Raw genomic sequence first — 14,013 nt, forward strand, 5'->3', positions numbered from 1 at the left:
AAACTGAAATAATTATGAAGACTTACCAGTAATTAAATATTTGGAAATAATATTCTGTAGTGTTACAATTTTTACTGTTAAAATGCTTTCCATCAGACTCACACAGAGATTAATGTCAGTCAAACACATCCAAATGTTTTCCTTGTGACTGAATAATTGTATTCTTACCATTCAACAGTGCAGTACATTAGTGTCAAGATCTGGCACCTTTTCTCCTTTATTTAATTTCTGGTGACTTTATTTTGACTGTATCGTTTTTACTTCTAAGTCATGAATTTAGTCTTTGTGATGGTTAAGAGGTGGAAGCCCTCTATTATGCCAGCAGAACATAGGATTCTCTGCACTGCTGTATCAGGAAATCTCATGTAACAGTTTTATGATGTATGAGGATATTATTCTCTCCAGTAATAATAAGCGCTTCTGTTTCTACAGCAATTTCCACATAATCAAACATTCACAAGTGCTTTACAAAGAATTTAATTAAATAGGTAGTGGAATAACTGGATGCAACTATATACAAAAGCTATTAAATACTGAGCAGCTCACATTTTGTGGTTAGTACATAACAGTCTTTAGCAGTACAATGCATGAAAGGTATTTATACCAAAACACAGACAACATCACTTTTTCTGCTGTTGTATTAAGTCAAGAGATGACTGTCTCTCCACCCTTAAAAATATAGAAGGAATCTTAATAGATGGTGGCTTTAGTAACACAATATATCTTCCCTGGTTTTCTAACGGTGTGATAATAAGTAAATCAAGATTCTTCTGTGAGTACTTGAACCTGAAACACTGTGGCTCCAGAATCAATGGATATGGATAGGGAGGATACATTTATCCAAGTGTTTTAACATGGCAATATTTTCTGGAAACCAGTGTGGCCCCCCAGGCATCCCTTATCATTCTGTCAGTCCCATAAAGCACTTTAGCACATGCCTAACTTTTTACATGCAAATAGTTGGAAGACTTGCAAGTCATTGAGGCCTCTTAAATGCATTGCTGGATGGGGGCCATGCAGAACAATTGTCCTGTCATTAACAACCTAGCTGCTGTTGCAAAGCAGTTAGTGCTCCAAGAGACTGGGAGGTTCTGTTGAAGTCAGTGGTAGTTTAGCAATTGACTTCAGTGAAGCTAGGATCTCACTACTCTAATTGGGATCTCATCCAAAAATGTCTTTGGTCAGTTTTTTGTACTTGCATTAAAAACCATTATCCTTATTCCTTTGTGGTATGATGACCAAAGATTTGTCATTTCACATGTCAACTGTAACTAACTGAAGTGATTCCAAACAATCTGTTTTCTCCAAAACATATAAAGAAAGGCAATGTTCAAGTTACTGGACCAGCTAGGTCTTGAAGTAGTGAACCACACTTTTTTCTCTGTTTAATGGTTTTGTCATTACTATAGCTATGCTTACATACTGTGGTGAAATTTCGGTGTGACCCCATGCCTGAGATAGAGAGTACTAATAATGCCACATTCAGAACAGACTACAAGAAATAGGGCAGAAAAATCCCCAAAGCTGGTGATTTACTCCATAATTAGATTCACCAAACCACTAATAAAAGAGCTTCTGCAATTCTATAGTTGTTAAACAGAAGTGCCCATGAGGCACTCTAGTCCTTGGCTCCCATCCAGATGACCCAATCAAATATAGTAAGGGGTTATTGAAAACCCATTTCATTATGTAAAGTTCTTACTGATGCCAAAGGAACAGACGCGTATCCCAGATTGGTATGTACCTCAGCTCTTACCCATATATCACGCTGTCAGCCAATCCTTAGTAAACTAACTAAAGATTTATTAATAAAAGAAAAACATTATAAATGGTTGCAAAGTCTTTGTATTGGGTTTCTAGCCATGATGGAATAGAGTGCTAGTTTGCAAAAGTCTCTCTGTTAACTTGCTAAAGATTGGAAGGTCCTCGGCTCATAGTTCAAGATGCTGTTAGTTGTAAATCCATAATCCAGAGAACTAGAGCAAGCAAGAGGCAAGATGCAGGTGCCTCAGAAGTCTTTTATATCCTCTATCATGTGCCTGGAAATAGTCTGTCCTAAACAAAACACAGTTCAGGAGTTTAGACAGTTATTGACCCAAGTTATTATCTTACATGTCTATATATGGTCAGCTGAATCACACACCATTGGCCCCTAGCTATTTGAGACATCCTCAGGAGGAGCTAGCTGTCTGCATGGGTTGAATTTCTCCAATGACCCATTGGGAGAGTGGAGTATCCTTGATGGGCCCACCAGCACACAGCTGCATAGCCATAACTGAAATTTAATCCGAGAGTTGGAGGTTAGCCATCAACAAAATATATTTTAGATATAAGTACATAGCCAACATTCATGACTTCAAATACAAAGATGACACATGCATATAAACAGGATACTCATACTTAGCAAATCATAGCATTTCCAATGACACCTTGTATGTCATATTTTGTGCAAGATTTGTTACATTTGTACAACAGTGGTACTATCAATGATATAAATAGCCATCTTTAATCCTGCAGCATCACATCCTGTCTCTGCAATTAGGATACTTCTAGCTATTTTGAATATTAAAGTAGTTTCTGGTGTGTACTCCTACTTCCACTATAGTCTAGTGACTCTTTTGACTTCAATAAGAGCATGCCTGGGAAGTAGTTGGGGATCATCAGGTGTGGAGCTACTTGGGACCAGCATATGTCAAAGTTCTAAAATCATACAGTGTGTCTTTGATATCTGCAGTGAAGCTCCCATTTTCTTGGCTTACTGTGCCACATATTATTGTATTCTTCCTATAACTCAAAAAGGCAATCGTGGAAAATATCTAAGTGTTGATTATTGTTAACCATAGAGTATTTTTATTCCTGTGGGTAGAGAAGTGAAGTAAGTCATCTTCCAGTAAACTCCGGTTTATTCCCATCCCCAAGGCTGGTTACATTACTTTTTACCTTTTTACAGTAAAATCTTTCTCAAGTTTGAGTGGGTCTTGCATTCATCTCTGCCCACTTGTTTAGCCCAGCTATTATTGGGTAAAATCCCCTGCCCTTTTTGTGCTGTGAGTAGAAAGGATGGCTGCATTTTCATTCTTATGGTTTGTCAGTCTTTGTGTCATTGTTGAATAACTCCAATGGTCTCAGGAGTCCTAACAAGAGAAATAGGGAGATAGACTTTTAAGAAATTGTCAGAATTTTTTCTTCCTTTAGAATATGTCTCCCAGTAATACTACACACAGAACAAGGCTTCAGTGCACAGTACGTGCTATTTTAAGAATTTAATTTGAATGGTCACCTGTCATCTTGAAGGTAGTTATTGTGAAGTATTGCTTCAACACTTCCCTGGATGTCACCCTTTGCCTTTACTGACATGCATCTTTGATATACAAGATGTCCCTGACTAAGTCAGTATCATCAGGGAATAAAATCCATTTTGTGTTTGGTAGAGGTCTGTGTTATTGTTTTGTGAAATGCACCTGGGGCATGGAAGGCATGTATGGAATCAAATGAATGAATATAAATAAATAAGCTATAGGGAGGATATTTTAAAATGTAAATAATATATACAAGATCTACTCCCATTAAAGATCCAATAATTGAGTGTATTAAAGTAAGATGCAAATCATAAGCAATGAGTGAACAAATAATGAAGTAAGAACAAAGAGACCATGCTTATTGAAATGATTTTATAGGTAATATTAGAAGGGAACAAAAGCTTTTTACATAAATTTTATTAAGAAAAACTCTCTGAATGCTGATTTATGGTTTTTACTTACACTTACTTTAGAGCATATTAGTTTCTACAAGCATGTTAAAATAAATTTTATTCTATTTCTAGATCTATTAGCTGTGCCTAAGCATCCATATGCTGCTATGGAGAACTGGGGACTAAGTGTTTTTGTGGAACAAAGAATACTACTTGATCCGAGCATTTCTTCTATATCCTACTTACTGGATGTCACCATGGTTATTGTACATGAGCTATGCCATCAGGTATGAGACCTGCAATCTATTATGGGAACTTAGTAAAGCCTGAGAGATCAAATGTATCCCTTTTTCAAAGCTGATATCCTTATACCAATAATTGTATGCATTCATTATAGCTGCATTCAGAATAACTTGGAGAGCTCCAAGATATGTCCCTAAAATGCAGAAATCCAGAAAAAATCAAATATAATGCAAAAGAGCAAATAAGCAGGAATAAATAAACTTTCTAATTTTGAGTTTATGTTGTGATGGTGCTGCCACTCACTAGTCTCCTTGCATTCTGTGTTCAATCAATATTATAGCAAACTTGTCCCTTTCCTCTGATTATTATGATGGTGCTGTGTATGTGTGTGTATATATATATATATATATATATATATGGTAAGTACGTTGATAGCCATAGGAAATGATTTATTACAGCACTGTAGCAGATTTAGGTTGAGTTGATGTTCATGTCAAAATTTGCTTTGGCTGAAATCAATTTGATAGTCCCTTTCTCCCAATACACAGATACTTAAGAAGCAATATTTTTTATTCTGCCACTGACCCTCTTTGACAAATGATGGATATTTTGTCTCTTTGTGTATTGAAACTCTTGTATAAATTAGGAAACTTTGCAATAAACCCATATTACAATTTATTTCACATTTCTGTTTTCCATCTTCTTATCTCGAACTAAGCACATTACGAGAGATCAGCAATATTGAGTTGCATGCAAATGTTATTGAAGAACTATGCTACAGGGACAGGAAACACTTTCTTGCACTGGTACCAGGCATAATGATAGCCTCTGGGTTAAAATGAATGAAATCCTACTGTGTAATCAGCGTGGCTTACATTTGTGACTTTACAAAGGGTCTTTTAAAAAGCAAGGCAAATTCTTAATACTTTTTCAAAATAAAAAAATAAATAGTAACTTCATAATGGGTATACTGATAGGTAAACCTGGAAATTATAATGTTTGGTTCATATTCATGTTTTACTTTCACCAGTATAGGTGAAAATTGGGTCCTCAACTAAAACGTAAAGTGTTTCTTAGAGGTTGTTGCTGATTTAATCTCAGTAAGATCACCTTTACTTTGTTACAGATTCTTTACTAGGCAGTACAATAAAGCACTACACAGTAGAGTGTAAAAATCATAGAGCCTTAGAAATTAGGTATAGAAAACACATATTGAGACATCTAGTCTATTCCATCTGTTAGTACAGGATTCCTCCCTATGTTATATTTTCTAATGGTTTTTATAATATTCTTTGAAATTATAGAATTCCCATTGCTTTCCATGGATTTTAGTATAAAATTAATATTTAGTAAATTATATCTGTATCTTTAGCTTATTTTTTCCTTCATCTTAAATTCTTATTATTATTTCTAGTTTTCCTTTGTGCCACTTTAAATAGTTTGCTCTCCTTCAAAGCTGAGCCATATTTAAAATGTTTGTGGTACATTATAACATCAACAGTTTCCTAAGTTTATTGACCTGATCCTCTTTTACACTAATGCCAACATGTGAAAACTACATTTGCTCATTTTTAGGATCTCTTAGTGCTATGAAGGTGGCCTTAGTGTAAATCAGAACAAGCCTCTTTATGTATTTAGGTCTTTTACTCTTTACATATAAGGATCTCCCTCTAGCCCACTGGGACTGAAACGTTTCTCGAGGTGTACCGGTAGTTCGGAATAGGAATCCTAGTCCGAACTACCTAGTTCAAGCCCCGTGTAGCCGCGCTGCACGGGGTTCGAACCAGCGGGGTTTTAAAAATGGCAGCTCCCCGCTTATGCAAATGAAGCCCGGGAAATTCAAATCCCGGGCTTCATTTGCAAGTGCGGTATGCCTACATTACCCTCCTAGTTCGAACTAGGAGGGTAGTGTAGACATACCCTAGGAAAGTATGGAGGGACAACAACCCATTGCTGTTATTAGATGTGTGCTTTCAAGCTAATGGTCCTGGGTGAAAATCCTGCTGATAATCCACACTGACAAATGGCAGGGTAAACATGATGAAAGTTATCCTTTTCAGTTTTCTGTTCTAAAAAAGCTAAGCAATTACATGTTTAGAAATCTCTTATAAGAATGTAAAGGTTATAAAACAAAGCACTCAGAAATTAGGAAATGCTAGAATTCAAATAGTTCAAGCAACCTTAGTTGGGTCCCCTTGTGCGTTGATACACATCTCTAATTATGTCTTTTCACATGGGCTATTCTATAGAACCTGTGAGTTATTCAGTGTTTAGAATGGAAAGTGAATTGAGGCAGAAGGTTTCAGAAAGGAAAAGAAGGTTTCCTAGTTTTTAAGGCACTGGACTATGTTCCAGGAGATCTGTTTCTGCACTCTGCTAAATACTTTTTTGTGTTGCTTAGCAAAACTGTCATAATATATATGCCTCAGGGAAGCCGACTGAGATTTCATGGGTAACCTCAGTACTTGCATTTCCTAACATTTATTTGCTTGACATTTCAACCTCTCTGTTCTTTTTAACATATTTTTGTATATAATTAAATTCTTAACACATGGAAAATACATAATGTTTCTACACAAAAGCATCTGTTTCAGATCCAAATAAATTCACACTGATCACAGGTCATGAACAGGAAATTAATTAACAGCAAAGATGTTAAGTTGCTGTCCATCATATACACATATAATATTTTAAAGAACTTCAAACAGGGTAGGGAATCTATAATATGCAAATGTTATAGACTGGTCAGAACCACAACTTTGTATAGAAGAAAATCAGTTGAATTTAAGAAATGTAATTTCTGATGACAATTAATCAAGATAATCAAATACAAACAGAATATAACAATTGAATAATTTAAACAGAAACATGTATCAGAGGAAGCAAAGGAAAAAAAATCCCCATACCACTGCAAATGTTCAATAATCATAAAGGAAAAAAAAGGAAAGAAGTTATGCTCCCTGTACAAATGTAAGAAACAGAGAGCCTTTACCAACCCTACTAAATATATCACCACATTTCTTATCTTAACCAGTACATACTAATCTTTTCTTCAAAAAAAAAAAAAATTCAATCCAAGTAGTGGCAATATTCTAATGAAAACATTAAATTGCCTCTCTCTGATTAAGTTTGATTCTATCTTTGTATCTCCTCCTCATTTCAATTTAAAAATCTGTTCAGTATCCACAAACAGTAGAATGCAAATAGGATAATATTTTCCTGTCAGACATCTAACAACTGGAAAAGTAATGTCATCTACATTTGTGTTTATTAACTGGTGTTTTATGAGTTCTAGCAATCTTTCTGATATTTGAAAATCCACAAGAATGTTTCAGGAAATAGACTGTATTTCATATCAGTATTCTTGTTATTTTCATATCTCTAGAAATATTTCTTTTCTGGGTTATTAAAATTTAGTTCTGGTAATTCTGTTATGACAATTATTACATAATAAACAAGAAAAATTCCCAGGAATAAAATTGGTAAGAAATGGGATGCTGTGTCATGATTACTAATATTTTGAACATAGTAGGATATATATTTCTCCTTTTCCAGAAAGGCATCATAGGTAATTCATTATGTAAGTCACATATATATTCATCTAATCTAATCAAGAACATCCCAATGTGTTAACAAATGGTATTTCAGTATTATCAACTTTAACCCTAGAGTTTTTTAAACAAAATCTCCCTGCCTACTTCTAATACTTCTTTTGTATTTGCTGAATAGTCTTATCATAACCCATTAATATCAACCTATCAAGCATTATTTCATCCTGTTTTATCATATATTATCTGTGGTCAAAATATAGTCCCTTGTATTTTCAAACTGTTGAAAGTTGTTATATATGTAACACCGGCAGGTGTAATTGTGCATGAACCTCTACCACATGAGCTAAAAGGCTCTTAGCTAAAGCTGTAGAACAGACTCATTCTTCCTTTGTATAAGTGGTCTCAGGTCTACTAGATGGGACAATACACTACACCCAGAAGGTGTGTAGGTTACATGCACATATGGGTTTCGTGTGGCTTTTTTTATTTATCTTTGTAAGTGTAAGGTCTTTGGGACAGGGACTGTCTGATGGGTATTGTAGGAAGCTGAGCATATTGTCAGCATTTATGTAATTAATAATAAGGGTCATTAATCAGTGGGTATCCATTATCTGTTCTTTCAGTTTCACTCTCAGTAAGCATAAAAAGTATCATCAAGATCACTTTTGTCCACCCCATCTGCAGTTCTCTTCCTAGATCTTCATTACATTTATTTTCACTCATTCAGGTGCTAGCTGTTGTCTGTTGAAACCTAATCCTGCCAGACTGATAATGTTAATGCCTCTTTGGCATACCCTTTGGAACTGTCTCCTTTATACACTGCAACCACAATGCCAGTAACAGCACTTATACCTGTCTTTGTACCACCACCATTCCTTTTTTATGAATAGTGATGCACAAATGTAAGGCAGCTCATTCATACCCCTTGGAGAGCTTCCAAATAAACACATAGTTAAGGATTCAAATAGATCATTGTCCAACTTTTTTTTTCATACACTAATCGCAGCATCAGTAGCTGTTTCTGTAATCTCACATACATTATTCTCTCTCAACTATCCATTTGATGTTCTACCTCTGTTTATTTTAATAGTTTGTGACCACATGAAAGCTCACAATTACTCCTTATTGATGTTAGCATACCCTCATTTTCCAATTGAGTGAAAAGCTACCAGTGAAGTTTACAGATACAGACTTTGTCTATTTATTCAGAAAAAAAAATGTTTCAGAGACATCGAGTCAATTTTCAAAGTAGTGCAGTATGTTTTACTTATTCAACTCTAATTCACCTCAGTAAAATATTCATGCCCTATTGTAAAAACGGGCTGCCAATGTTACCACAACGAGGAGTCCTGTGGCATTTTAAAGACTAACAGATTTATTTTGGCATAAGCTTTCATAGGTCAAAACCATTTCGTCAGATGAATTTATTTTTTCTTTAAGGATGAGCTATCAGATCAAGTTTGTTCACTGTGATAACATGGTCTCAGAGGGGTAGCCTGTTAGTCTGTATCTATAAAATCAATGAGGATTATTGTGGAACCTTAAAAATTAACAGATATAAAATAAATCTGTTACTCTGAGAGGCCTGGTGTACACTAGGGAGTTATTTTCAAATAACTCCGCTTATTTCAAAATAGCAAGCAGAGCAATCACTTTACCAAGCCCGTTATTTTGAAATAAGGGGCTAGTTATTTCAAAATAATAACTCCTGCTATTTTGAAATAACTACTCTCCAGAGTCATTCAAAGTAATTATTACTCAGTGCTTCCTGGGCTCTAAGTTGAGGTACTGTGTTCACATTAAGGGAACTTACCTCGGACTAATTTTGAGGCTTCCCTGTAGTGTGGACATGCTATTTCGAAATAGTTATTTTGGGAGTTATTATATTAAAATAAGTTATTTTGAAACAGTTATCTAGAGTAGACATGCCCTAAGGTGCCACAGGACTCCTTGTTGTTTTTACAGATACAGATTAATATGGCTATCCCTCTGAGACAGTACTATCACAGTGAACAAACGTGATCTGAATAGCTTGACATTAGCAAAAAAGAAAAAGGAAAACATGGGAGTTCTGTTTAAGTTCTGTTTCTAATTTTCCATGGAAGTTCTATACAATTTACTACAAGACACTTAAGGTCATGTCTACACTAGGAGATTATTTTGAATTTACTAAATTTGACTTTTGGGCATCCGATTTTACAAATTTAAAGTTCCGTGTCCTCACTACAGGGAAGAATTGAATGTAGTCCAAAGCAGTCTCCATTAATGTGAACGTACTAACTCAGTCTCAGCAGACTCAGATCCCCATTCTGGAGAGCTAAGGGAAGCCTCTCAGAAGCCAGTTAGTTTGAATTAGCAGCACTGGAGTGTCCACACTAATGTTATTTTAGACGTAACAAGTTCAGGAATAATGTTATTCCTTGTGAAAAGCAGGACAATAGTTTGAATTCTGTGGTCCCTTACTTCAGAATAATGGGCTTGATAGTGTGGCTGCATCACTCAAATTTGATGTTGGAGGGCTAATTTTGGACTAAGATCCTAGTGTAGACTAGGCCTTATATTCCTCAACTGATACATACTTAACTCACAGGGATGTTAAAAAGTTTAGTTCACTGGTATTTTGAGATCGTTGGATCAGAGTGTGACATGTTATTATTATTATTAATAACAAACCTAGTAGTGGTGACTTTGTGTACAAATCACACACATAAACAACATTTTATGGTGTTTGATTGGACTTCCCTTATAGTGGTTTGGTGACCTTGTGACTCCAGTATGGTGGGAAGATGTGTGGCTAAAAGAAGGTTTTGCTCACTATTTTGAATTTGTTGGAACAGACTACCTCTACCCAGGCTGGAATATGGTAAGTTAATGATATTTCACTAGTTTGGAAACTCCACTGAAAGGCTTTTTTCTTATTATAGTCCCGCTTATGTTACTGTTAGGGTCTGCTGAAGATTACCAAATGACATGAGCAAGTATCAGATGTTCAATAAGGGAAACTCAATGGATGTGAAATAATTTGACAGCATTCCAAAAGTGTAATCTGTCCTTTATTACCAAAAGAATAAGGTCTTGTCTATCATAACCCAATGTTAAAATAACTGCCATTTCTCCATTCAAAAACATTTCACGAGGGTAGTGCTTATTGAATACCAACTATTGCTGAAGAGTGTATATTAATGAAAGATATTAATGAACGATCTGTATAATGTTTTCTGAGGTTCTCAGAACATTGCATGTTAAGTTATAACAATATAAATGGAGAAGGAAGATTTGGGTAAGCCATATAGTGAAACTGAATATGTTACTACAATATTCTGCTTTTCTCTAAGGCCTGGTCTACACGACAGCGGAAGGTCGACTTAAGATACGCAACTCCAGCTACATTAATTGCATTGCTGGAGTGGATGTATCTTAAACTGCATTTCCACGCCATCCACACAGTGGGAGGTAGATGGAAGCAAATACTCCTTGTGAGGAGCAGGATTACTGGTGCTGATGGGAGCACCCTCTGAGTTCGACTTAGTGGGTCTAATATAGACCCACTAAATCAAGCCCCAGAAGATCGACCATGGCAGTGTCCATCTTCCATATAGTGTAGACAAGGCCTAAATTATCTTTGTTAATATATTATTGTTTTGGCATCTAGGATTCCATATTAATCCTCAGAACTTAGTGTGGGGCACAGTTTATAATATGCAGTCATATAGTAAGTCACAGGATCAACTTCTGTCTCCTGAAATGTGTGCAGTGGCCATTAGCCCACTTGTAAAAGAGCCAGGAAATACAAGTTGGGTTATCCCTTTCTAGTACCTGTTTTTGTAGATCAACTGCCTAGGTCATTCCCACTTTCATCTTCTTTTATTCTTCAATACAGGAAGGTGTAATACCTTGATCACTTTAATAGTGAAGAAAGATAAAAGTTAGACACAGTTAAAGAGGACATACCTTCCTCATGAACATGTCCAGGATGTCTGTATACTTTGCAATGTCTCAGGAATTAATTATTTTATTCTCTGTAAACTTGCCTTTCTTTTGAACTTCTAGTGTTAGGTATCATATGTGACTTTTGTTTTTATATATACACAACTTGAGTGATAAAGATTTTAAAACAGAGAGTTGGTATTTTAAACGTTTTCGTTAAACTCAATCACTTAACTTCTGAAATTGTTTTGCCACTTCTTCACTTTAGTTCCATAGTTTTAGACATCTTATTTTTTTCTGAAGTAAATTAAAGATGTAATGACTAAGAATTAAATCATCTACAAGCTCTTACAAATTGTAAATAAGAACTTTTTGAATTTAGGGACATTTCTGTTTGAAGTCTGATTTTTTTTTTATTCTGTCAATGTTTAAATTTTGGTGTAATATTCCTGATTCATAATTACATTGTGAAAAAAGAAAAAAAAATCTATATCTGAATGACATCTGCCTCATGTGGGTAAACTTGCTGGGTTCACCTTCCTTTTGGTATAGTGTAACTCATTCTCTTCTTTGTTTTGAAGCACACACCTTGAATTACAATATAAACATTCTAATTATAAATGTAATAGACTCTGGCAGCTCTTGATGATTTTAGCATAGATAAATTTAATAGACTACAATGTTCATACACTAGTTTTTAATCTTTGAATCATCATAGTTATTTGTTCTTTGCATAAATACTTTAACAAATCCAGAATAACTTTGCTTTAGAAGTCATCTTGAATGGAGAATATTTTTTGAGAATTCCTGTGGAGTGAATGTAATGTGCAGTGTTATGCAAATAATGTACAGGAGAACCAAAAGGCATGTGGGTTGAATAAAGTATGACAGTTAAACCTTGGAAATCAGAAACATGCAGTGTATGAATTAGAATTAATAACAGTAAAATGGCTGTGCCAGAAAAATATCTATCTGTCAAGTTATTTTAAATGAAAAAGGGAGAGCTGACATACACCTTTCATGAGGCTTCTGATATCATTAGCTTTAGATGCCAAAATAACCATAGTGACATCTAAATAGTTAGAAAACTGGTGGTAAGATAGAACACATGACAAGTTAAACAGTACAGCATCCTACTGTGGTGTATTTTACCGACTACAGTGGGAATTAATAATCTGATGTTTCTCTTTTTTATACAGATGGTGGGACTAACAAGCAAAAGGTGGCTATAGAGATCAAATTTTGGCATTTTGGTTATTTTTTGTTGTCAGTGCAGAATACATGTGCTACTAAGATTAGCCTGACATCTAAAAACCTAAGCAACTAAAAGTAGTAACAGAAAAAAATTATTCTAAACAATTCTGTTTATTCAAAAGTGAAGGCATATACATTACAAGATACATGAAATCAGTTGTAATACCAAGAACCTTTAGTGCTATTTCTCAGAATGATGTTACTTAAATAGCCAGAGGAACAACACAGAAGACTATATAATGTTGCATCAACAGAGATTCAGACCTGTGAAATATGCATAAAAGCTTCTAATGAATATGCTCATATGGGGCTTTGAGAGTAATTTGTATTAGGAAAACCAAAAATAATATAACAAAATCCAGTCTCTTCCCAAGGAATGGAGAAAGGTAGAAAGTTAACCCATTTTGGTAATCTTAAAATTTTACTTTGAAATCTTCCCCTGATCTTCAAACTTTGGGGTGATAAATTTTGTTATGCTAGTCTTAGTAATGCTATGCATTAACACTCTCTGTTGCTTAGCTTTCAGTTAACATGGGAAAACAAAGAATTTTTATGGGGAATAATTTATAATTTTAAAATGCATAATTAATATCCTCTTTCTAATACAACTTGTCACTCTGGGAGTTAAGACTAGGGAACCACATCAATCCTCCACTGTTGCCATATTTCCTGTCAAATTTTATAAAGCTTTTCAAGCAGAAACCGGCTCCTATTTTTTTATGTTTGCAAAAGATACCTTGAAATGGAATGATGTCCGAGACATATTGATTCATTTCACCATCTTTCCATTAAAAATTAAAAAGGGATAAATCTGGGCGTAAATCGTATATGTCTATTGTAATATCAAAACATTGCAATGGTTCTTGCATTCAGACATATTCTCATCATCCCTTTATATATACTGCCCAGATGGGATTCAAGGCGGGAAGGTAAGTCTTACCTTTAGGAGAAAAATTACATTATTGTATATCATCCTTTTCTCATTCCACTAGCAGTCATTAATGGACCAACAGCATAAAGGCTCAACCTGTAAAAAGTCACAGAGCCAAACCTTACTCAATCAGGCTCCATATATAAGGTCGGATTCCATTCCTTAACTAAAATCCTTGCTATTTAGTTTGGGGTATTCTAACCAGCCCATTGAGGAAACTAGTCCCTTCCTTGTCTTTTCCAGTGCAATATTCTTTAGTTTGGTGGGCCTACTTGCTTCACATATATAGCGAATCTAGCTTTCCATCTCCTTCTCCCATGACGTCATTTCTGAGGCCACTCTCTCATGATGAAGAGTCCACCTTTCTTTTAATCTCCAGGATGGGCTTCTCTCAAACTCCTACCCTGAGAGGTGCT

At 35.1% G+C, this 14,013-nt stretch overlaps 1 protein-coding gene across 2 annotated transcripts in view; it reads left to right on the top strand.

The window, feature by feature from the left end:
- Positions 1–14,013, top strand: part of TRHDE (thyrotropin releasing hormone degrading enzyme) — a 347,541-nt gene that overhangs the window by 149,670 nt on the left and 183,858 nt on the right. The window contains exons 4-5 of one of the 2 annotated variants that reach the window (XM_075931934.1): positions 3,824–3,978; positions 10,235–10,348. In XM_075931934.1, coding sequence (XP_075788049.1) covers positions 3,824–3,978; positions 10,235–10,348 — 269 coding nt within the window. The remainder of the gene's footprint in view (positions 1–3,823; positions 3,979–10,234; positions 10,349–14,013) is intronic. The other variant, XM_075931938.1, reaches the window with a different exon arrangement.

The sequence above is a fragment of the Pelodiscus sinensis genome, chromosome 1, assembly GCF_049634645.1.
Source record: "Pelodiscus sinensis isolate JC-2024 chromosome 1, ASM4963464v1, whole genome shotgun sequence".
Taxonomy (NCBI): Eukaryota; Metazoa; Chordata; order Testudines; family Trionychidae; genus Pelodiscus; species Pelodiscus sinensis.